Below are 25513 nucleotides of genomic sequence, written 5' to 3'. Positions count from 1 at the left end.
TCGCAAAATTACGTCGGAATAGTGCCACAATCAATTTATTCCAGCACTTTTGAAAATCGCTAAAATTTTCGCTAAAAATACAAAGGGGTTAACCTTCCTTTTTTTTTGACCAAAAAATTTTTCGTCTCAGAATTGATTCGTATGACTCTTTCCCGAACAATTGGACCCCAAGGAACTCAGAAAACGCAGCAAAAGTAGCCTGGGATCAACAGCGACGAAGTTACGATGAAAAAAGCACCAGCTGAAAACTGTCGAAAACTCAGGTTCTCGTTTTTCGGCTCTAACTCTTCATACGTTGATCGCAGCGTATTGGGACTGCGCCCAATCGATTTCTCTCGCAAAATTACGTCGGAATAGCGCCACAATTAATTTCTTCCAGCACTTTTGAAAATCGCTAAAATTTTCGCCAAAAATACAAAGGGGTTAACCTTCCTTTTTTTTTGACCAAAAAATTTTTCGTCTCAGAATTGATTCGTATGACTCTTTCCCAAACAATTGGACCCCAAGGAACTCAGAAAACGCAGCAAAAGTAGCCTGGGATCAACAGCGACGAAGTTACGATCAAAAAAGCACCAGCTGAAAACTGTCGAAAACTCAGGTTCTCGTTTTTCGGCTCTAACTCTTCATACGTTGATCGCAGCGTATTGGGACTGCGCCCAATCGATTTCTCTCGCAAAATTACGTCGGAATAGTGCCACAATTAATTCATTTCAGCACTCTTGAAAATCGCTAAAATTTTCGCCAAAAATACAAAGGGGTTAACCTTCCTTTTTTTTTGACCAAAAAATTTTTCGTCTCAGAATTGATTCGTATGACTCTTTCCCGAACAATTGGACCCCAAGGAACTCAGAAAACGCAGCAAAAGTAGCCCGGGATCAACAGCGACGAAGTTACGATCAAAAAAGCACCAGCTGAAAACTGTCGAAAACTCAGGTTCTCGTTTTTCGGCTCTAACTCTTCATACGTTGATCGCAGCGTATTGGGACTGCGCCCAATCGATTTCTCTCGCAAAATTACGTCGGAATAGTGCCACAATTAATTCATTCCAGCACTCTTGAAAATCGCTAAAATTTTCGCCAAAAATACAAAGGGGTTAACCTTCCTTTTTTTTTGACCAAAAAATTTTTCGTCTCAGAATTGATTCGTATGACTCTTTCCCGAACAATTGGACCCCAAGGAACTCAGAAAACGCAGCAAAAGTAGCCTGGGATCAACAGCGACGAAGTTACGATGAAAAAAGCACCAGCTGAAAACTGTCGAAAACTCAGGTTCTCGTTTTTCGGCTCTAACTCTTCATACGTTGATCGCAGCGTATTGGGACTGCGCCCAATCGATTTCTCTCGCAAAATTACGTCGGAATAGTGCCACAATTAATTTATTCCAGCACTTTTGAAAATCGCTAAAATTTTCGCCAAAAATACAAAGGGGTTAACCTTCCTTTTTTGTTGACCAAAAAATTTTTCGTCTCAGAATTGATTCGTATGACTCTTTCCCGAACAATTGGACCCCAAGGAACTCAGAAAACGCAGCAAAAGTAGCCTGGGATCAACAGCGACGAAGTTACGATGAAAAAAGCACCAGCTGAAAACTGTCGAAAACTCAGGTTCTCGTTTTTCGGCTCTAACTCTTCATACGTTGATCGCAGCGTATTGGGACTGCGCCCAATCGATTTCTCTCGCAAAATTACGTCGGAATAGTGCCACAATTAATTTCTTCCAGCACTTTTGAAAATCGCTAAAATTTTCGCCAAAAATACAAAGGGGTTAACCTTCCTTTTTTTTTGACCAAAAAATTTTTCGTCTCAGAATTGATTCGTATGACTCTCTCCCGAACAATTGGACCCCAAGGAACTCAGAAAACGCAGCAAAAGTAGCCTGGGATCAACAGCGACGAAGTTACGATCAAAAAAGCACCAGCTGAAAACTGTCGAAAACTCAGGTTCTCGTTTTTCGGCTCTAACTCTTCATACGTTGATCGCAGCGTATTGGGACTGCGCCCAATCGATTTCTCTCGCAAAATTACGTCGGAATAGTGCCACAATTAATTTATTCCAGCACTTTTGAAAATCGCTAAAATTTTCGCCAAAAATACAAAGGGGTTAACCTTCCTTTTTTGTTGACCAAAAAATTTTTCGTCTCAGAATTGATTCGTATGACTCTTTCCCGAACAATTGGACCCCAAGGAACTCAGAAAACGCAGCAAAAGTAGCCTGGGATCAACAGCGACGAAGTTACGATGAAAAAAGCACCAGCTGAAAACTGTCGAAAACTCAGGTTCTCGTTTTTCGGCTCTAACTCTTCATACGTTGATCGCAGCGTATTGGGACTGCGCCCAATCGATTTCTCTCGCAAAATTACGTCGGAATAGTGCCACAATTAATTTCTTCCAGCACTTTTGAAAATCGCTAAAATTTTCGCCAAAAATACAAAGGGGTTAACCTTCCTTTTTTTTTGACCAAAAAATTTTTCGTCTCAGAATTGATTCGTATGACTCTTTCCCGAACAATTGGACCCCAAGGAACTCAGAAAACGCAGCAAAAGTAGCCTGGGATCAACAGCGACGAAGTTACGATGAAAAAAGCACCAGCTGAAAACTGTCGAAAACTCAGGTTCTCGTTTTTCGGCTCTTACTCTTCATACGTTGATCGCAGCGTATTGGGACTGCGCCCAATCGATTTCTCTCGCAAAATTACGTCGGAATAGTGCCACAATTAATTTATTCCAGCACTTTTGAAAATCGCTAAAATTTTCGCCAAAAATACAAAGGGGTTAACCTTCCTTTTTTTTTGACCAAAAAATCTTTCGTCTCAGAATTGATTCGTATGACTCTTTCCCGAACAATTGGACCCCAAGGACTTCAGAAAACGCAGCAAAAGTAGCCTGGGATCAACAGCGACGAAGTTACGATGAAAAAAGCACCAGCTGAAAACTGTCGAAAACTCAGGTTCTCGTTTTTCGGCTCTAACTCTTCATACGTTGATCGCAGCGTATTGGGACTGCGCCCAATCGATTTCTCTCGCAAAATTACGTCGGAATAGTGCCACAATTAATTTCTTCCAGCACTTTTGAAAATCGCTAAAATTTTCGCCAAAAATACAAAGGGGTTAACCTTCCTTTTTTTTTGACCAAAAAATCTTTCGTCTCAGAATTGATTCGTATGACTCTTTCCCGAACAATTGGACCCCAAGGACTTCAGAAAACGCAGCAAAAGTAGCCTGGGATCAACAGCGACGAAGTTACGATGAAAAAAGCACCAGCTGAAAACTGTCGAAAACTCAGGTTCTCGTTTTTCGGCTCTAACTCTTCATACGTTGATCGCAGCGTATTGGGACTGCGCCCAATCGATTTCTCTCGCAAAATTACGTCGGAATAGTGCCACAATTAATTTATTCCAGCACTTTTGAAAATCGCTAAAATTTTCGCCAAAAATACAAAGGGGTTAACCTTCCTTTTTTTTTGACCAAAAAATTTTTCGTCTCAGAATTGATTCGTATGACTCTTTCCCGAACAATTGGACCCCAAGGAACTCAGAAAACGCAGCAAAAGTAGCCTGGGATCAACAGCGACGAAGTTACGATGAAAAAAGCACCAGCTGAAAACTGTCGAAAACTCAGGTTCTCGTTTTTCGGCTCTAACTCTTCATACGTTGATCGCAGCGTATTGGGACTGCGCCCAATCGATTTCTCTCGCAAAATTACGTCGGAATAGGGCCACAATTAATTTATTCCAGCACTTTTGAAAATCGCTAAAATTTTCGCCAAAAATACAAAGGGGTTGACCTTCCTTTTTTTTTTGACCAAAAAATTTTCCGTCTCAGAATTGATTCGTATGACTCTTTCCCGAACAATTGGACCCCAAGGAACTCAGAAAACGCAGCAAAAGTAGCCTGGGATCAACAGCGACGAAGTTACGATGAAAAAAGCACCAGCTGAAAACTGTCGAAAACTCAGGTTCTCGTTTTTCGGCTCTAACTCTTCATACGTTGATCGCAGCGTATTGGGACTGCGCCCAATCGATTTCTCTCGCAAAATTACGTCGGAATAGTGCCACAATTAATTTCTTCCAGCACTTTTGAAAATCGCTAAAATTTTCGCCAAAAATACAAAGGGGTTAACCTTCCTTTTTTTTTGACCAAAAAATTTTTCGTCTCAGAATTGATTCGTATGACTCTTTCCCGAACAATTGGACCCCAAGGAAGTCAGAAAACGCAGCAAAAGTAGCCTGGGATCAACAGCGACGAAGTTACGATGAAAAAAGCACCAGCTGAAAACTGTCGAAAACTCAGGTTCTCGTTTTTCGGCTCTAACTCTTCATACGTTGATCGCAGCGTATTGGGACTGCGCCCAATCGATTTCTCTCGCAAAATTACGTCGGAATAGTGCCACAATTAATTTCTTCCAGCACTTTTGAAAATCGCTAAAATTTTCGCCAAAAATACAAAGGGGTTAACCTTCCTTTTTTTTTGACCAAAAAATTTTTCGTCTCAGAATTGATTCGTATGACTCTTTCCCGAACAATTGGACCCCAAGGAAGTCAGAAAACGCAGCAAAAGTAGCCTGGGATCAACAGCGACGAAGTTACGATGAAAAAAGCACCAGCTGAAAACTGTCGAAAACTCAGGTTCTCGTTTTTCGGCTCTAACTCTTCATACGTTGATCGCAGCGTATTGGGACTGCGCCCAATCGATTTCTCTCGCAAAATTACGTCGGAATAGTGCCACAATTAATTTCTTCCAGCACTTTTGAAAATCGCTAAAATTTTCGCCAAAAATACAAAGGGGTTAACCTTCCTTTTTTTTTGACCAAAAAATTTTTCGTCTCAGAATTGATTCGTATGACTCTTTCCCGAACAATTGGACCCCAAGGAACTCAGAAAACGCAGCAAAAGTAGCCTGGGATCAACAGCGACGAAGTTACGATGAAAAAAGCACCAGCTGAAAACTGTCGAAAACTCAGGTTCTCGTTTTTCGGCTCTTACTCTTCATACGTTGATCGCAGCGTATTGGGACTGCGCCCAATCGATTTCTCTCGCAAAATTACGTCGGAATAGTGCCACAATTAATTTATTCCAGCACTTTTGAAAATCGCTAAAATTTTCGCCAAAAATACAAAGGGGTTAACCTTCCTTTTTTTTTGACCAAAAAATCTTTCGTCTCAGAATTGATTCGTATGACTCTTTCCCGAACAATTGGACCCCAAGGACTTCAGAAAACGCAGCAAAAGTAGCCTGGGATCAACAGCGACGAAGTTACGATGAAAAAAGCACCAGCTGAAAACTGTCGAAAACTCAGGTTCTCGATTTTCGGCTCTAACTCTTCATACGTTGATCGCAGCGTATTGGGACTGCGCCCAATCGATTTCTCTCGCAAAATTACGTCGGAATAGTGCCACAATTAATTTATTCCAGCACTTTTGAAAATCGCTAAAATTTTCGCCAAAAATACAAAGGGGTTAACCTTCCTTTTTTTTAGACCAAAAAATTTTTCGTCTCAGAATTGATTCGTATGACTCTTTCCCGAACAATTGAACCCCAAGGAACTCAGAAAACGCAGCAAAAGTAGCCTGGGATCAACAGCGACGAAGTTACGATGAAAAAAGCACCAGCTGAAAACTGTCGAAAACTCAGGTTCTCGTTTTTCGGCTCTAACTCTTCATACGTTGATCGCAGCGTATTGGGACTGCGCCCAATCGATTTCTCTCGCAAAATTACGTCGGAATAGTGCCACAATTAATTTCTTCCAGCACTTTTGAAAATCGCTAAAATTTTCGCCAAAAATACAAAGGGGTTAACCTTCCTTTTTTTTTGACCAAAAAATTTTTCGTCTCAGAATTGATTCGTATGACTCTTTCCCGAACAATTGGACCCCAAGGAACTCAGAAAACGCAGCAAAAGTAGCCTGGGATCAACAGCGACGAAGTTACGATGAAAAAAGCACCAGCTGAAAACTGTCGAAAACTCAGGTTCTCGTTTTTCGGCTCTAACTCTTCATACGTTGATCGCAGCGTATTGGGACTGCGCCCAATCGATTTCTCTCGCAAAATTACGTCGGAATAGTGCCACAATTAATTTCTTCCAGCACTTTTGAAAATCGCTAAAATTTTCGCCAAAAATACAAAGGGGTTAACCTTCCTTTTTTTTTGACCAAAAAATTTTTCGTCTCAGAATTGATTCGTATGACTCTTTCCCGAACAATTGGACCCCAAGGAACTCAGAAAACGCAGCAAAAGTAGCCTGGGATCAACAGCGACGAAGTTACGATGAAAAAAGCACCAGCTGAAAACTGTCGAAAACTCAGGTTCTCGTTTTTCGGCTCTTACTCTTCATACGTTGATCGCAGCGTATTGGGACTGCGCCCAATCGATTTCTCTCGCAAAATTACGTCGGAATAGTGCCACAATTAATTTATTCCAGCACTTTTGAAAATCGCTAAAATTTTCGCCAAAAATACAAAGGGGTTAACCTTCCTTTTTTTTTGACCAAAAAATCTTTCGTCTCAGAATTGATTCGTATGACTCTTTCCCGAACAATTGGACCCCAAGGACTTCAGAAAACGCAGCAAAAGTAGCCTGGGATCAACAGCGACGAAGTTACGATGAAAAAAGCACCAGCTGAAAACTGTCGAAAACTCAGGTTCTCGTTTTTCGGCTCTAACTCTTCATACGTTGATCGCAGCGTATTGGGACTGCGCCCAATCGATTTCTCTCGCAAAATTACGTCGGAATAGTGCCACAATTAATTTCTTCCAGCACTTTTGAAAATCGCTAAAATTTTCGCCAAAAATACAAAGGGGTTAACCTTCCTTTTTTTTTGACCAAAAAATTTTCCGTCTCAGAATTGATTCGTATGACTCTTTCCCGAACAATTGGACCCCAAGGAACTCAGAAAACGCAGCAAAAGTAGCCTGGGATCAACAGCGACGAAGTTACGATGAAAAAAGCACCAGCTGAAAACTGTCGAAAACTCAGGTTCTCGTTTTTCGGCTCTAACTCTTCATACGTTGATCGCAGCGTATTGGGACTGCGCCCAATCGATTTCTCTCGCAAAATTACGTCGGAATAGTGCCACAATTAATTTCTTCCAGCACTTTTGAAAATCGCTAAAATTTTCGCCAAAAATACAAAGGGGTTAACCTTCCTTTTTTTTTGACCAAAAAATTTTTCGTCTCAGAATTGATTCGTATGACTCTTTCCCGAACAATTGGACCCCAAGGAAGTCAGAAAACGCAGCAAAAGTAGCCTGGGATCAACAGCGACGAAGTTACGATGAAAAAAGCACCAGCTGAAAACTGTCGAAAACTCAGGTTCTCGTTTTTCGGCTCTAACTCTTCATACGTTGATCGCAGCGTATTGGGACTGCGCCCAATCGATTTCTCTCGCAAAATTACGTCGGAATAGTGCCACAATTAATTTCTTCCAGCACTTTTGAAAATCGCTAAAATTTTCGCCAAAAATACAAAGGGGTTAACCTTCCTTTTTTTTTGACCAAAAAATTTTTCGTCTCAGAATTGATTCGTATGACTCTTTCCCGAACAATTGGACCCCAAGGAAGTCAGAAAACGCAGCAAAAGTAGCCTGGGATCAACAGCGACGAAGTTACGATGAAAAAAGCACCAGCTGAAAACTGTCGAAAACTCAGGTTCTCGTTTTTCGGCTCTAACTCTTCATACGTTGATCGCAGCGTATTGGGACTGCGCCCAATCGATTTCTCTCGCAAAATTACGTCGGAATACGGCCACAATTAATTTCTTCCAGCACTTTTGAAAATCGCTAAAATTTTCGCCAAAAATACAAAGGGGTTAACCTTCCTTTTTTTTTGACCAAAAAATTTTTCGTCTCAGAATTGATTCGTATGACTCTTTCCCGAACAATTGGACCCCAAGGAACTCAGAAAACGCAGCAAAAGTAGCCTGGGATCAACAGCGACGAAGTTACGATGAAAAAAGCACCAGCTGAAAACTGTCGAAAACTCAGGTTCTCGTTTTTCGGCTCTTACTCTTCATACGTTGATCGCAGCGTATTGGGACTGCGCCCAATCGATTTCTCTCGCAAAATTACGTCGGAATAGTGCCACAATTAATTTATTCCAGCACTTTTGAAAATCGCTAAAATTTTCGCCAAAAATACAAAGGGGTTAACCTTCCTTTTTTTTTGACCAAAAAATCTTTCGTCTCAGAATTGATTCGTATGACTCTTTCCCGAACAATTGGACCCCAAGGACTTCAGAAAACGCAGCAAAAGTAGCCTGGGATCAACAGCGACGAAGTTACGATGAAAAAAGCACCAGCTGAAAACTGTCGAAAACTCAGGTTCTCGTTTTTCGGCTCTAACTCTTCATACGTTGATCGCAGCGTATTGGGACTGCGCCCAATCGATTTCTCTCGCAAAATTACGTCGGAATAGTGCCACAATTAATTTATTCCAGCACTTTTGAAAATCGCTAAAATTTTCGCCAAAAATACAAAGGGGTTAACCTTCCTTTTTTTTTGACCAAAAAATCTTTCGTCTCAGAATTGATTCGTATGACTCTTTCCCGAACAATTGGACCCCAAGGACTTCAGAAAACGCAGCAAAAGTAGCCTGGGATCAACAGCGACGAAGTTACGATGAAAAAAGCACCAGCTGAAAACTGTCGAAAACTCAGGTTCTCGTTTTTCGGCTCTAACTCTTCATACGTTGATCGCAGCGTATTGGGACTGCGCCCAATCGATTTCTCTCGCAAAATTACGTCGGAATAGTGCCACAATTAATTTATTCCAGCACTTTTGAAAATCGCTAAAATTTTCGCCAAAAATACAAAGGGGTTAACCTTCCTTTTTTTTTGACCAAAAAATTTTTCGTCTCAGAATTGATTCGTATGACTCTTTCCCGAACAATTGGACCCCAAGGAACTCAGAAAACGCAGCAAAAGTAGCCTGGGATCAACAGCGACGAAGTTACGATGAAAAAAGCACCAGCTGAAAACTGTCGAAAACTCAGGTTCTCGTTTTTCGGCTCTAACTCTTCATACGTTGATCGCAGCGTATTGGGACTGCGCCCAATCGATTTCTCTCGCAAAATTACGTCGGAATAGTGCCACAATTAATTTATTCCAGCACTTTTGAAAATCGCTAAAATTTTCGCCAAAAATACAAAGGGGTTAACCTTCCTTTTTTTTTGACCAAAAAATTTTCCGTCTCAGAATTGATTCGTATGACTCTTTCCCGAACAATTGGACCCCAAGGAACTCAGAAAACGCAGCAAAAGTAGCCTGGGATCAACAGCGACGAAGTTACGATGAAAAAAGCACCAGCTGAAAACTGTCGAAAACTCAGGTTCTCGTTTTTCGGCTCTAACTCTTCATACGTTGATCGCAGCGTATTGGGACTGCGCCCAATCGATTTCTCTCGCAAAATTACGTCGGAATAGTGCCACAATTAATTTCTTCCAGCACTTTTGAAAATCGCTAAAATTTTCGCCAAAAATACAAAGGGGTTAACCTTCCTTTTTTTTTGACCAAAAAATCTTTCGTCTCAGAATTGATTCGTATGACTCTTTCCCGAACAATTGGACCCCAAGGACTTCAGAAAACGCAGCAAAAGTAGCCTGGGATCAACAGCGACGAAGTTACGATGAAAAAAGCACCAGCTGAAAACTGTCGAAAACTCAGGTTCTCGTTTTTCGGCTCTAACTCTTCATACGTTGATCGCAGCGTATTGGGACTGCGCCCAATCGATTTCTCTCGCAAAATTACGTCGGAATAGTGCCACAATTAATTTATTCCAGCACTTTTGAAAATCGCTAAAATTTTCGCCAAAAATACAAAGGGGTTAACCTTCCTTTTTTTTAGACCAAAAAATTTTTCGTCTCAGAATTGATTCGTATGACTCTTTCCCGAACAATTGAACCCCAAGGAACTCAGAAAACGCAGCAAAAGTAGCCTGGGATCAACAGCGACGAAGTTACGATGAAAAAAGCACCAGCTGAAAACTGTCGAAAACTCAGGTTCTCGTTTTTCGGCTCTAACTCTTCATACGTTGATCGCAGCGTATTGGGACTGCGCCCAATCGATTTCTCTCGCAAAATTACGTCGGAATAGTGCCACAATTAATTTCTTCCAGCACTTTTGAAAATCGCTAAAATTTTCGCCAAAAATACAAAGGGGTTAACCTTCCTTTTTTTTTGACCAAAAAATTTTTCGTCTCAGAATTGATTCGTATGACTCTTTCCCGAACAATTGGACCCCAAGGAACTCAGAAAACGCAGCAAAAGTAGCCTGGGATCAACAGCGACGAAGTTACGATGAAAAAAGCACCAGCTGAAAACTGTCGAAAACTCAGGTTCTCGTTTTTCGGCTCTAACTCTTCATACGTTGATCGCAGCGTATTGGGACTGCGCCCAATCGATTTCTCTCGCAAAATTACGTCGGAATAGTGCCACAATTAATTTCTTCCAGCACTTTTGAAAATCGCTAAAATTTTCGCCAAAAATACAAAGGGGTTAACCTTCCTTTTTTTTTGACCAAAAAATTTTTCGTCTCAGAATTGATTCGTATGACTCTTTCCCGAACAATTGGACCCCAAGGAACTCAGAAAACGCAGCAAAAGTAGCCTGGGATCAACAGCGACGAAGTTACGATGAAAAAAGCACCAGCTGAAAACTGTCGAAAACTCAGGTTCTCGTTTTTCGGCTCTTACTCTTCATACGTTGATCGCAGCGTATTGGGACTGCGCCCAATCGATTTCTCTCGCAAAATTACGTCGGAATAGTGCCACAATTAATTTATTCCAGCACTTTTGAAAATCGCTAAAATTTTCGCCAAAAATACAAAGGGGTTAACCTTCCTTTTTTTTTGACCAAAAAATCTTTCGTCTCAGAATTGATTCGTATGACTCTTTCCCGAACAATTGGACCCCAAGGACTTCAGAAAACGCAGCAAAAGTAGCCTGGGATCAACAGCGACGAAGTTACGATGAAAAAAGCACCAGCTGAAAACTGTCGAAAACTCAGGTTCTCGTTTTTCGGCTCTAACTCTTCATACGTTGATCGCAGCGTATTGGGACTGCGCCCAATCGATTTCTCTCGCAAAATTACGTCGGAATAGTGCCACAATTAATTTCTTCCAGCACTTTTGAAAATCGCTAAAATTTTCGCCAAAAATACAAAGGGGTTAACCTTCCTTTTTTTTTGACCAAAAAATCTTTCGTCTCAGAATTGATTCGTATGACTCTTTCCCGAACAATTGGACCCCAAGGACTTCAGAAAACGCAGCAAAAGTAGCCTGGGATCAACAGCGACGAAGTTACGATGAAAAAAGCACCAGCTGAAAACTGTCGAAAACTCAGGTTCTCGTTTTTCGGCTCTAACTCTTCATACGTTGATCGCAGCGTATTGGGACTGCGCCCAATCGATTTCTCTCGCAAAATTACGTCGGAATAGTGCCACAATTAATTTATTCCAGCACTTTTGAAAATCGCTAAAATTTTCGCCAAAAATACAAAGGGGTTAACCTTCCTTTTTTTTTGACCAAAAAATTTTTCGTCTCAGAATTGATTCGTATGACTCTTTCCCGAACAATTGGACCCCAAGGAACTCAGAAAACGCAGCAAAAGTAGCCTGGGATCAACAGCGACGAAGTTACGATGAAAAAAGCACCAGCTGAAAACTGTCGAAAACTCAGGTTCTCGTTTTTCGGCTCTAACTCTTCATACGTTGATCGCAGCGTATTGGGACTGCGCCCAATCGATTTCTCTCGCAAAATTACGTCGGAATAGTGCCACAATTAATTTATTCCAGCACTTTTGAAAATCGCTAAAATTTTCGCCAAAAATACAAAGGGGTTAACCTTCCTTTTTTTTTGACCAAAAAATTTTCCGTCTCAGAATTGATTCGTATGACTCTTTCCCGAACAATTGGACCCCAAGGAACTCAGAAAACGCAGCAAAAGTAGCCTGGGATCAACAGCGACGAAGTTACGATGAAAAAAGCACCAGCTGAAAACTGTCGAAAACTCAGGTTCTCGTTTTTCGGCTCTAACTCTTCATACGTTGATCGCAGCGTATTGGGACTGCGCCCAATCGATTTCTCTCGCAAAATTACGTCGGAATAGTGCCACAATTAATTTCTTCCAGCACTTTTGAAAATCGCTAAAATTTTCGCCAAAAATACAAAGGGGTTAACCTTCCTTTTTTTTTGACCAAAAAATTTTTCGTCTCAGAATTGATTCGTATGACTCTTTCCCGAACAATTGGACCCCAAGGAAGTCAGAAAACGCAGCAAAAGTAGCCTGGGATCAACAGCGACGAAGTTACGATGAAAAAAGCACCAGCTGAAAACTGTCGAAAACTCAGGTTCTCGTTTTTCGGCTCTAACTCTTCATACGTTGATCGCAGCGTATTGGGACTGCGCCCAATCGATTTCTCTCGCAAAATTACGTCGGAATAGTGCCACAATTAATTTCTTCCAGCACTTTTGAAAATCGCTAAAATTTTCGCCAAAAATACAAAGGGGTTAACCTTCCTTTTTTTTTGACCAAAAAATTTTTCGTCTCAGAATTGATTCGTATGACTCTTTCCCGAACAATTGGACCCCAAGGAAGTCAGAAAACGCAGCAAAAGTAGCCTGGGATCAACAGCGACGAAGTTACGATGAAAAAAGCACCAGCTGAAAACTGTCGAAAACTCAGGTTCTCGTTTTTCGGCTCTAACTCTTCATACGTTGATCGCAGCGTATTGGGACTGCGCCCAATCGATTTCTCTCGCAAAATTACGTCGGAATAGTGCCACAATTAATTTCTTCCAGCACTTTTGAAAATCGCTAAAATTTTCGCCAAAAATACAAAGGGGTTAACCTTCCTTTTTTTTTGACCAAAAAATTTTTCGTCTCAGAATTGATTCGTATGACTCTTTCCCGAACAATTGGACCCCAAGGAACTCAGAAAACGCAGCAAAAGTAGCCTGGGATCAACAGCGACGAAGTTACGATGAAAAAAGCACCAGCTGAAAACTGTCGAAAACTCAGGTTCTCGTTTTTCGGCTCTTACTCTTCATACGTTGATCGCAGCGTATTGGGACTGCGCCCAATCGATTTCTCTCGCAAAATTACGTCGGAATAGTGCCACAATTAATTTATTCCAGCACTTTTGAAAATCGCTAAAATTTTCGCCAAAAATACAAAGGGGTTAACCTTCCTTTTTTTTTGACCAAAAAATCTTTCGTCTCAGAATTGATTCGTATGACTCTTTCCCGAACAATTGGACCCCAAGGACTTCAGAAAACGCAGCAAAAGTAGCCTGGGATCAACAGCGACGAAGTTACGATGAAAAAAGCACCAGCTGAAAACTGTCGAAAACTCAGGTTCTCGTTTTTCGGCTCTAACTCTTCATACGTTGATCGCAGCGTATTGGGACTGCGCCCAATCGATTTCTCTCGCAAAATTACGTCGGAATAGTGCCACAATTAATTTATTCCAGCACTTTTGAAAATCGCTAAAATTTTCGCCAAAAATACAAAGGGGTTAACCTTCCTTTTTTTTTGACCAAAAAATTTTTCGTCTCAGAATTGATTCGTATGACTCTTTCCCGAACAATTGGACCCCAAGGAACTCAGAAAACGCAGCAAAAGTAGCCTGGGATCAACAGCGACGAAGTTACGATGAAAAAAGCACCAGCTGAAAACTGTCGAAAACTCAGGTTCTCGTTTTTCGGCTCTAACTCTTCATACGTTGATCGCAGCGTATTGGGACTGCGCCCAATCGATTTCTCTCGCAAAATTACGTCGGAATAGTGCCACAATTAATTTATTCCAGCACTTTTGAAAATCGCTAAAATTTTCGCCAAAAATACAAAGGGGTTAACCTTCCTTTTTTTTTGACCAAAAAATTTTCCGTCTCAGAATTGATTCGTATGACTCTTTCCCGAACAATTGGACCCCAAGGAACTCAGAAAACGCAGCAAAAGTAGCCTGGGATCAACAGCGACGAAGTTACGATGAAAAAAGCACCAGCTGAAAACTGTCGAAAACTCAGGTTCTCGTTTTTCGGCTCTAACTCTTCATACGTTGATCGCAGCGTATTGGGACTGCGCCCAATCGATTTCTCTCGCAAAATTACGTCGGAATAGTGCCACAATTAATTTCTTCCAGCACTTTTGAAAATCGCTAAAATTTTCGCCAAAAATACAAAGGGGTTAACCTTCCTTTTTTTTTGACCAAAAAATCTTTCGTCTCAGAATTGATTCGTATGACTCTTTCCCGAACAATTGGACCCCAAGGACTTCAGAAAACGCAGCAAAAGTAGCCTGGGATCAACAGCGACGAAGTTACGATGAAAAAAGCACCAGCTGAAAACTGTCGAAAACTCAGGTTCTCGTTTTTCGGCTCTAACTCTTCATACGTTGATCGCAGCGTATTGGGACTGCGCCCAATCGATTTCTCTCGCAAAATTACGTCGGAATAGTGCCACAATTAATTTATTCCAGCACTTTTGAAAATCGCTAAAATTTTCGCCAAAAATACAAAGGGGTTAACCTTCCTTTTTTTTAGACCAAAAAATTTTTCGTCTCAGAATTGATTCGTATGACTCTTTCCCGAACAATTGAACCCCAAGGAACTCAGAAAACGCAGCAAAAGTAGCCTGGGATCAACAGCGACGAAGTTACGATGAAAAAAGCACCAGCTGAAAACTGTCGAAAACTCAGGTTCTCGTTTTTCGGCTCTAACTCTTCATACGTTGATCGCAGCGTATTGGGACTGCGCCCAATCGATTTCTCTCGCAAAATTACGTCGGAATAGTGCCACAATTAATTTCTTCCAGCACTTTTGAAAATCGCTAAAATTTTCGCCAAAAATACAAAGGGGTTAACCTTCCTTTTTTTTTGACCAAAAAATTTTTCGTCTCAGAATTGATTCGTATGACTCTTTCCCGAACAATTGGACCCCAAGGAACTCAGAAAACGCAGCAAAAGTAGCCTGGGATCAACAGCGACGAAGTTACGATGAAAAAAGCACCAGCTGAAAACTGTCGAAAACTCAGGTTCTCGTTTTTCGGCTCTAACTCTTCATACGTTGATCGCAGCGTATTGGGACTGCGCCCAATCGATTTCTCTCGCAAAATTACGTCGGAATAGTGCCACAATTAATTTCTTCCAGCACTTTTGAAAATCGCTAAAATTTTCGCCAAAAATACAAAGGGGTTAACCTTCCTTTTTTTTTGACCAAAAAATTTTTCGTCTCAGAATTGATTCGTATGACTCTTTCCCGAACAATTGGACCCCAAGGAACTCAGAAAACGCAGCAAAAGTAGCCTGGGATCAACAGCGACGAAGTTACGATGAAAAAAGCACCAGCTGAAAACTGTCGAAAACTCAGGTTCTCGTTTTTCGGCTCTTACTCTTCATACGTTGATCGCAGCGTATTGGGACTGCGCCCAATCGATTTCTCTCGCAAAATTACGTCGGAATAGTGCCACAATTAATTTATTCCAGCACTTTTGAAAATCGCTAAAATTTTCGCCAAAAATACAAAGGGGTTAACCTTCCTTTTTTTTTGACCAAAAAATCTTTCGTCTCAGAATTGATTCGTATGACTCTTTCCCGAACAATTGGACCCCAAGGACTTCAGAAAACGCAGCAAAAGTAGCCTGGGATCAACAGCGACGAAGTTACGATGAAAAAAGCACCAGCTGAAAACTGTCGAAAACTCAGGTTCTCGTTTTTCGGCTCTAACTCTTCATACGTTGATCGCAGCGTATTGGGACTGCGCCCAATCGATTTCTCTCGCAAAATTACGTCGGAATAGTGCCACAATTAATTTATTCCAGCACTTTTGAAAATCGCTAAAATTTTCGCCAAAAATACAAAGGGGTTAACCTTCCTTTTTTTTTGACCAAAAAATTTTTCGTCTCAGAATTGATTCGTATGACTCTTTCCCGAACAATTGGACCCCAAGGAACTCAGAAAACGCAGCAAAAGTAGCCTGGGATCAACAGCGACGAAGTTACGATGAAAAAAGCACCAGCTGAAAACTGTCGAAAACTCAGGTTCTCGTTTTTCGGCTCTAACTCTTCATACGTTGATCGCAGCGTATTGGGACTGCGCCCAATCGATTTCTCTCGCAAAATTACGTCGGAATAGTGCCACAATTAATTTATTCCAGCACTTTTGAAAATCGCTAAAATTTTCGCCAAAAATACAAAGGGGTTAACCTTCCTTTTTTTTTGACCAAAAAATTTTCCGTCTCAGAATTGATTCGTATGACTCTTTCCCGAACAATTGGACCCCAAGGAACTCAGAAAACGCAGCAAAAGTAGCCTGGGATCAACAGCGACGAAGTTACGATGAAAAAAGCACCAGCTGAAAACTGTCGAAAACTCAGGTTCTCGTTTTTCGGCTCTAACTCTTCATACGTTGATCGCAGCGTATTGGGACTGCGCCCAATCGATTTCTCTCGCAAAATTACGTCGGAATAGTGCCACAATTAATTTCTTCCAGCACTTTTGAAAATCGCTAAAATTTTCGCCAAAAATACAAAGGGGTTAACCTTCCTTTTTTTTTGACCAAAAAATCTTTCGTCTCAGAATTGATTCGTATGACTCTTTCCCGAACAATTGGACCCCAAGGACTTCAGAAAACGCAGCAAAAGTAGCCTGGGATCAACAGCGACGAAGTTACGATGAAAAAAGCACCAGCTGAAAACTGTCGAAAACTCAGGTTCTCGTTTTTCGGCTCTAACTCTTCATACGTTGATCGCAGCGTATTGGGACTGCGCCCAATCGATTTCTCTCGCAAAATTACGTCGGAATAGTGCCACAATTAATTTATTCCAGCACTTTTGAAAATCGCTAAAATTTTCGCCAAAAATACAAAGGGGTTAACCTTCCTTTTTTTTAGACCAAAAAATTTTTCGTCTCAGAATTGATTCGTATGACTCTTTCCCGAACAATTGAACCCCAAGGAACTCAGAAAACGCAGCAAAAGTAGCCTGGGATCAACAGCGACGAAGTTACGATGAAAAAAGCACCAGCTGAAAACTGTCGAAAACTCAGGTTCTCGTTTTTCGGCTCTAACTCTTCATACGTTGATCGCAGCGTATTGGGACTGCGCCCAATCGATTTCTCTCGCAAAATTACGTCGGAATAGTGCCACAATTAATTTATTCCAGCACTTTTGAAAATCGCGAAAATTTTCGCCGAAAATACAAAGGGGTTAGCCTCACTCACATGGGGAACATTTAATTTTTTGCAGTCGTTGTGCAATGTATGCGTCATTTCACATGTCTTTGTTCAGTCCGAAATGAAAATGCGTACAAAGTAAGGACAGTTTTTTTTCTTTTATTTCACAAAATGTCAAAACATAATTTTTCCAGAAATTTTTTCGACGTACGTATATACATATATATAAGCTTCTTCTATATTCAACGTAATAGATTGTCCTCTGAAAAAAATACCTCAATAGAATGCACATAGTTATCAATTGTGTTGTTGGATCAATGAGCTGATTCATTTGTGTTGAATGAAGTAAAGCAAACAAAATATTATTCCAAATTAAAGATTACTCTGGTCAACTGTATAGCAACGGAAAAAGTTGATGATGTGGAGAAGATTTCAGTTTGACGTGAAAAAACTTTTGTTTGAGTGTATAATTCACTTCAAATCTAATATACCTGTTACTACTTTCATTGACGCGACTAATGGAATTCGACGATGTCTCTGATCCATTACGATTGCCTACAGTACTTTTTTCAATTGCATCAAGTGTAAGGGAATTTGGTTGAGGGATTTTATTGGAGAGAAATAATTGTTTTTTCTAAACTCACCAATGTCAAATACGGCGCTGGTGGGACTACAGACAATGCGAAAACGGTATCTGAAAACGGAATTCAATATTGCACGCGAGACGCACGACGGAACGATCCATCGATACAAAATAGCGCACAATGCGGATGGTTTACCCCAACCGGGAAGGAAATTTTTAGAAACTCGAATACTTGAATGGGCTTAAGGCGATTAACTCGTCTACTTTGAAATTATAGTACACTTTATCGAATGCCACAACATTTTCGACATTTCCTATGTATTTCGGAGAACGGTTGGGTTATAACCGTGTTAATGAATCAGGTATGACGCGTTAGGTTTATGACCAATTTCGTGGATAACTTTTTGCACGAGGGCGGGTGAAGGTTCTCGCAAATCATACGCCCATCCAATTTTCCATAAAGCATGAATTAATAATGTAGTGAAATTCAAACTCAAGTATGGCCATTCGGACGCCTTGTAGTCCCAGGGGAACGTGTGGTGATAGTTGTGAAAGCCTTCACCGACTGCCAGCAAAGAAACTATGGGGTTTTCTGCCGGCTTGATCACCCTGCGAACAAAAAATTTCAATATTTCACAAATATTGAAACATTGTGTAATTATATCTATCTAACTCACACGTCGATAGGAGATTTTTCATGAATTCCGTACCTGTTGTACGGGCGATAACCCCAAAGATGTGCCACACTGTTGACGCTCAAAGTACAATGAAGTGTGAAAATAAAGCGTATGAAGCATTGAGTCAAAATCGCATGTAGCAACGTTTCACCCCAAAATATAACGGGTACTGCCACCGGAATTGCGATGCAAAATATGATGAACAGCTCTCTCTCATATCTGTGAATATTTGGTGATTTATTCATTTTATTTTGTTATTTCTGTGCGTATTCATTTACAAAATCTACGTCTATAGGCATACATGGGTCGGAATTGTATACGTCAACTTGACTACACACTTTCTCATTCCAACTCACGGATAGCAGAAATAATCGTCCAAATTTTGAGACTACTCACTTCTTATTGAACATGACCACTGGGTCAGCGATGATATCGCTCAAGTCGATTTCCTTTTGTCGACGACGGTATTCGGGATGTCTTTCAACCATAAGCCATCCAATGTGGGAGAAGAAGAAGCCTCGCTTCACGTTGTGGGGATCGGCATCGGTATCGGAATACTTGTGGTGGATTCTGTGATCCTTGACCCAGTAAAATATACCGTACTGCAAAATCAATATTCAACAGTTAAAGATCGTTTCACGATTTACACCAAAAATCTGTTTGCTACTCACCAGGCCAGCGGAGGAGTACATTAGCATCAACATGATTCGTAAGCCGAGGGTTGCCTTGTAGGCTCGGTGGCTCCAAAGACGATGAACTCCCGCGGTTATTCCTAGTCCCGATACGTAACAGCTGATCACGGCTGTGCAAATTTAAATTTCGTTGAATTAATTGAAAGTAAAAATTTTCAGTCTCCGGTTGTGAAAAGTTTGTCCAAGGTGAAAAGATAACTAAACTACAGTTCGTGCAATCATTTTGTTTGACTTGAAATAATACCAGTAACTGGACGATTGATGAGTGCTGATGAGTGATGATTGTGTATAAATTACAATGAAATCGCGGCGCACGTCCTACGACTCATTTTTTGTCTCTCCTGACAAACTCTCCATTTTATCTGACTATCGCCCTCCATCCCCAGAACCCTGATCCAGCACTCTGCTCTCTGCACTCGCCAAGGCTTAATTCCACTTATCCCAACCCACTATTCACCTACATTCTGAACTGCACACTTGGTGCCTACTGTTCCATCATCTTCCTCATAATGAACATATTATTGTTATTCGAAACATACTTGATTGTGCTTAACCCTTATTCTAACTCCCGGTTGTCATCGAATGTAAAAGCGAAGCCGAACCCAGTCAATTTCTTACCGATCGGAAATAAACGACTCTCAGGACGTTACATTATAGTCTTTGTCGTAGCTCAAACCAATTCTACACAAGGGCTACCATAACCCGTGTTTAAAATTTCGATCCACATTTCAGAAGTATTCAAGAAATAACCGAGCAGGTCATTCGTTTGTTCTGAATTTACGCGGTGCAATTAGTTTTACAAACTTTACCGCTATTAATGTGCGCAGCTATCAAAGTCCGAGCGTCGAAAGTAAAGTCTTTTTACTGTAAGTCAATCCCAATTCCAAATGTTTCTTGTCATGAAATGTAGAGCAATTTTCAATGCAATCCGCATATACTTAAGGGTTGTGCTAAATACACGTATTGTGCGGTATCTTGTATTTTACGCACGGGATAACATGTTAGATAATGGCGTGCACCTTAGCTTAATAAAATTAATATTCCAATTTCTCAACTAACCCCACAAAACGGTTAACCATTTTATCGGTACAGCAGATAGCCCAAAGCCGTAGAAGCTACAAGCAAACACAAATCCCACGTGGAAAAACCCTAGCCGAAAAATGTTTTTCCATACTAAATTCTGTCGAACCTCTTCCGACGTAATTTGCTTCACGGCGTTCGATTTACTAAATACCAATGCGTTAGTGTCGTCGGCGAGCATCCTGATATATTTTACTTGAATCGCTGTCGCACAGACTAACGAAGTTGGCCAAATGTCAGCTCAACGAACACCCGTCAGCTCACCAAACCGGAGCACAAAATCAAATAACCGACGAACCGCGTTATCCGGTATCTATTACAAATCTGTAGACCGACTGAACACCACTTATATATAGGTGTGCAAGCTCGTTGCGAAGTGCATAAATTCAACATCGGTGCATATTTTAATAGATTGCACTGAGAATTTCCATATGCCGTGATCAAAATACGAATTTAAATACCAACGTGTCGCTATGTACGATGTGTTTCATTACGGATAATACTTATTTCTTAATTAACCGTTTGAACTGATGTCCGTGCGACTTATAGATTTTACGAAAACACCTTTGATTGACACGTGTGGCCAAATTCGATAGCGTAACATTGCGTCAAAGGAATCAAATGTTGACGTTCGCTTGATTTGACTGGAATAAGGTATAATCACGTGAACAGGAAGTTATGGAAATCAGGCTGCGCTTACGAATTATAAAAAAACTCGAAAATGTTAGGATACGAAATGTATGGCTGTGAATAATACCGCAAAAGTTATAAAAGTAATTCAGTAAAAAAAAACTAAAAAAAAAAAAAAATAGTAGCAAGTGAATTCGAAAATGGTGGGAGCTTCGACCTATGGATTCTACGTGGACTGCCCCATACTAAACATACTCAGGATAATAAACGCAAATTCCGCGTACCTAAACGCGCTTTTCAAATACGCGAAACAATATCGTCGCAAGGCCACACGTTTTTGTCCGAAATTCTGTGAGAACGAAACGCAACAATAATTAGGTGTATATCATTAAGATGCAGTTCGCCTCGTGTCCAGTCACCGTCGAGGACGCGGATCCGCCAGTAGCTCGAAGTGTTGGGGGTAAATCAGAAGCTTCACTCCACGAATTCATTACTGCTCAGGATGAACAGTAAATTTGGAAAATTTCATGGCGTAGAAATTCAGCGTTGATCTCATTGTCAGGTTAATCGTGTTTAGGTTTTCCCGTCAGAATTAAATCGTATTTATTGTTGGTTGCATCGTGCGATGCCAGTATCTTCGTGAATCCACGGCTTTTTTGAAGTCCACGTCTCTGGGCTGCTGCAGGCCGTCGTGTGACTGCATGATTTCATTAATTAGGTAATTTCATATCTTGAAGCGACCTTTTTCATTCAACTACGCACGTTTTACCCATTGTTGATTCTATTAATAAAAAGTTTCATTCGTTAACACTTCGTAAGACACGACCCAACAACGATGCAGCCTTTGTTAGCGCGGTTACGTTGCCCCGAGATAGGTAAAGTACGCGTAACTGTGATGACTATATCACAGTCAACTGGAAGTAAGCGGTTCCGCATTATTAACAGCGCCACCTATACTATGGTTTATTGTTTTTATTCGCACAATTTTGCCTCCTTCTACTCCATGCTTGCGAATTTATTGTCTTACGTATCAAGTTACGTTTTCAAGAGCAAGTTCACACGCGCAAAATTAGCGTTCTTACCCTTGAGAATGTTCAGCATAGGGCAGTCCACGTGAAATCCGTAGGTCGAAACTCGCAATATTTTCACTTTCACTTGATATTTTTCATGTTATTTTTTTGACTGAACCATATCCGTGATTTGTGCGGTATCATTGACAGCCATACATTTATAATTCATTATCTAAGATTATGTATAATTCATAAGCGCAGAGTGATTTCTATCACTTTCTTGCAAATTAATGATACCTTCATTCAGCATGTGTCACTACTTCCGCTGATCTTATCGTTAACCTTTTGTAACGCTGCATGAGAACTCTACAATAAAGGTTAATGTTGCGATTTTTGATGAGACCACGCGTTTCACACTATAACCGTCTATACAAAGCCTGTCGAGTCACCTCATACGAAGACTTTCTATCACTTTCTTGCAAATTAATGATACTTTCATTCGGCATGTGTCACTACTTCCGCTGATCTTATCGTTAACCTTTTGTAACGCTGCATGAGAACTCTACAATAAAGGTTAATGTTGCGATTTTTGATGAGACCACGCGTTTCACACTATAACCGTCTATACAAAGCCTGTCGAGTCACCTCATACGAACATCATTTGAACGGCTAAACAGGATAGCGATTCTTATGCATATTAGAACACATCACGTATAGCGTCACTTTAATATTAAAATTCGCATTTCGTTCGTTGCCGATGCAAATTCTTGGTGCGATTTGCTTAAATACACGCCAAAGCAATAATCTATGACTGGTTTCCTTCTGTAAATGTTATTCCATTTTCATTGACATTTGAACGCAGTTAAATCGAGCGTTCCTACATAAGTGGTGATCGGCGGGTCTAATAGATACTGCCTGCATAACGAGGCTTATTGCCAACTCGGTGAGCTGACGAGTTGTCAGTCAGCTGATATTTGGCCAACTTCGTTTGTCTGTTCGATAGTGATTTAAGTAAGATGTATCGGGATGCTTGCCGACGAGAATTACACGTTGGAGCAATCACGCGAAAAAGTACTTAATGAATCGAACGACGTGAAGCTGATCGAGACGGAAGAGATTCGACGGAATTTTAGATGGAAAACCATTTTGTGGCTGCCATTTTATCACGTCCGTTTTGCATTTGTTTGTATCGTGTACGGTTTTGGACTGTCTGCTGTACGGATGAAATGGTTGACCGTTTTTTGGAGTGAGTTCGAAACATTGGATTATTAATTTTATTGCATTAAAGTGCATGCCATTTTTTATAACTTGTTATCTCGTGCGTAAAACATAAAATCCTGCAGAATACACACCTTCAACACAAGCTCAAAGTACATACACACAACAAACGAATGACCTGCCAAGTGATTTTTCGAATATCTCTACAGCCAAATTTCATGCACGAGTTATCGTCGTCCCGGTGTAGAATCCGTTGAAGCTACGACCGAAAAGGTTATAACAATGTCATACAATGAACATGCGCATTTCTATCGACGCGCGCTGCAATTTCCGTCAAACTCATTCATAATCATCAATAGCACTCATGAATCATTAAGTAGGATTAATCCTCCCGTCGTCGAGGCAGGGAAGTTGACATGAGTGATATCATTGCTAACCCAGTAGTCATGTTCAATAAGAAGTGAGTAATCCTAAAGTTTCGATGATTGTTCCTGTCATTTGTGAGTTGGAAAGAGGAAAGTGTGTAGTCCGTTTCTCATCTACAATTTCAACCCATGTATACTTATAGATGTAGGTGTTATAAAAGTGCAGGTATAAAAATAACAAAATATAATAAACAAATCACGAAATACCGACAGATATGACGGAGCGCTGTTCTATATATTTTGCATCATAATTCCGGTGGCAGTACCTGTTATATTATGGGGTGAAACGATGCTACATGCGATTTTGGCTCAATGCTTCATACGCTATGAGCTCGTCCTTAATTCTACATGGAGCATCAACAGTGCGGCACATCTTTGGGGTTATCGCCCGTACAACAGGTACGGACCTTGCAAGTAATCAAAGAGCTGTAAATTGTATAGACATGATGAGATAACGATGCAACGTCTGTGATGTATTGGAATTTATTCGTTACAGGGTGATCAATCCTGCAGAAAACATCATGTTATCTTTGGTAACACACGGTGAAGGCTTTCACAACTATCACCACACGTTCCCCTGGGACTACAAGGCTTCTGAATTGCCGTACTCGCCATTCATTTTGACAGGATTATTCATTTATTTATTTTCAAAAATTGGATGGTCGTATGATCTGCGAGAGCCATCCCCTGCCTTCGTGCAAAAAGTTATGCAAGAAATTCGTGACAACTCTAACTTGTCATCAAAGATTTATCAACACGGTTATAACCCAGTCATTGTCACAAATACATCATAAACAACGGAAACGTTCTGGTTTTTCAATAAAGTACACGACGCTTTTGAACTCGACAATTCAATCACCCCTATTTCATACGAGTATACAAATTCCGAGACGTTAAAACTTCTTTCCTCCTTTGTCCTAACTATTGCGATGTGCATTGTTATTCAGCGTTGGATAATCCCTTCGTGCAAGCAATGGCGAATCCATTTTCTTTGTAGTACATATACACCGTATGCCCTACTTGACCCCTCGCTGAATTCTTCTCATTCGATATAGTTATCGCATCGTAGACAGGTCTGCCCGGTGTCCTGTCCTGTTTGGAAGTTGTGAACCCTGGGTTTGATTGAATCGTTGTTTTTTATACAAACTTTCCGTCCTCGAATTATCAGTGCCCTTTTCAACCTCGGCTAATTACCTTTCATTATATTCATTTCATTACCCGAAATCTCACTGGCGTCGTATTTGGCATTGGTGAATTTATAAAGTACATCAATTTTCCCTTCATTAAATCTATTAACCAAATTCTCTACCACTTGATGCTTTTACAGCAGGTGTTGAACGAAACGGTAATAGATCGAGGTCATCGTCAAACGTCATCAGCCGCGATAATGGAAGTAATAATAGGCATAATAGATTTAGAATGACTTGTACACTAGGAGAAAAGTTTCTTTGGATTGAATAACATCTCTCAAAAGTTAACGAATTTTAGCATTGATTTACAGTTGACCATATTCTTATTTAATTTAAAAATAATATCTTGTCTACCCTCCTTCTTATAACATAAATAAATTACTTTTTTGTTCCGTGAATGCGATCAACGACTATATGCATTGCAACAAGGTATTTGTTTCGTTAGGACGATCTAGTTCGTTGAATCTAGAGGACGTTTGTTAAATCAAATTAATTCACGTGAAAATTGTTTTTTGGAATTTTGTCACATCAAACAAAACCTTCTCTACTTTGAACATATTTTCACGTCAGATTGATCAAGGGGATTTCAATAAAATATCTTGTTATAACAAATAATGTTTACTCCGAGTGCGGATACGCTTGTGAGTATTCCTCGTTCATTATACGCAATTTGTACAATTATTCGACGTAATTTCACAATCAGCGGGACACGCAGAGCCACCCGCAGAGCCCGAATTGATTCGCATCGCGCGACGAAAGGTATAGGTACCGAAATTATTAATTTTTGACGATTGCTCTTCACGATTATCGCAGATTCGAGTTCCTATTAATCGTGACTCAGATGTTAGGATTTAGAGGTTCAATTTCG

At 40.5% G+C, this 25513-nt stretch overlaps 2 protein-coding genes across 5 annotated transcripts; one reads left to right on the top strand and one right to left on the bottom strand.

Moving 5' to 3' along the window:
* Positions 1-17330: 17330 nt before the first annotated feature.
* LOC124180792 (acyl-CoA Delta-9 desaturase-like) lies at positions 17331-20447 on the bottom strand. 2 transcript variants are annotated; one of them, XM_046566580.1, is made up of 5 exons: positions 20152-20446; positions 19072-19202; positions 18797-19002; positions 18434-18619; positions 17331-18332 (listed from the first exon to the last, which is right to left on the bottom strand). In XM_046566580.1, exons 1-5 carry the CDS (start codon positions 20351-20353, stop codon positions 18074-18076), a joined length of 984 nt encoding a protein of 327 aa, XP_046422536.1. In that variant the 5' UTR covers positions 20354-20446; the 3' UTR covers positions 17331-18073. The 2 variants fall into 2 exon arrangements, with proteins under 2 accessions (XP_046422536.1, XP_046422537.1); XM_046566581.1 differs by lacking the exon at positions 18434-18619 and having other exon boundaries at positions 20152-20447.
* A 2180-nt stretch (positions 20448-22627) lies between these two features.
* On the top strand, positions 22628-25233 carry LOC124180797 (acyl-CoA Delta-9 desaturase-like). Of its 3 annotated transcripts, none has more exons than XM_046566588.1 (3): positions 22628-23058; positions 23669-23854; positions 23952-25229. In XM_046566588.1, exons 1-3 carry the CDS (start codon positions 22946-22948, stop codon positions 24247-24249), a joined length of 597 nt encoding a protein of 198 aa, XP_046422544.1. In that variant the 5' UTR covers positions 22628-22945; the 3' UTR covers positions 24250-25229. The 3 variants fall into 3 exon arrangements, with proteins under 3 accessions (XP_046422544.1, XP_046422545.1, XP_046422546.1); XM_046566589.1 differs by lacking the exon at positions 22628-23058 and adding an exon at positions 23080-23490 and having other exon boundaries at positions 23952-25233; XM_046566590.1 differs by lacking the exon at positions 22628-23058 and adding an exon at positions 23480-23549 and having other exon boundaries at positions 23952-25233.
* Positions 25234-25513: the final 280 nt, after the last annotated feature.

Source organism: Neodiprion fabricii, chromosome 4 (genome assembly GCF_021155785.1).
Source record: "Neodiprion fabricii isolate iyNeoFabr1 chromosome 4, iyNeoFabr1.1, whole genome shotgun sequence".
In the NCBI taxonomy this organism is placed as follows: domain Eukaryota; kingdom Metazoa; phylum Arthropoda; class Insecta; order Hymenoptera; family Diprionidae; genus Neodiprion; species Neodiprion fabricii.
The sequence above is the reverse complement of the archived record's forward strand: the minus strand, read 5'-3'. Positions and strand labels throughout refer to the sequence as shown.

Coding starts and splice junctions, on each gene's coding strand:
- LOC124180792 (XM_046566580.1), bottom strand. CDS start 20,353: ATGCTCGCCGACGACACTAACGCATTGGTATTTAGTAAATCGAACGCC. Junction 19,003..19,071: donor TGTACTCCTCCGCTGGCCTG/GTGAGTAGCAAA, acceptor TTGATTTTGCAG/TACGGTATATTTTACTGGGT. Junction 18,620..18,796: donor GTGGTCATGTTCAATAAGAA/GTGAGTAGTCTC, acceptor AAATATTCACAG/ATATGAGAGAGAGCTGTTCA.
- LOC124180797 (XM_046566588.1), top strand. CDS start 22,946: ATGGAAAACCATTTTGTGGCTGCCATTTTATCACGTCCGTTTTGCATT. Junction 23,059..23,668: donor ATGGTTGACCGTTTTTTGGA/GTGAGTTCGAAA, acceptor AAATACCGACAG/ATATGACGGAGCGCTGTTCT. Junction 23,855..23,951: donor GGTTATCGCCCGTACAACAG/GTACGGACCTTG, acceptor TATTCGTTACAG/GGTGATCAATCCTGCAGAAA.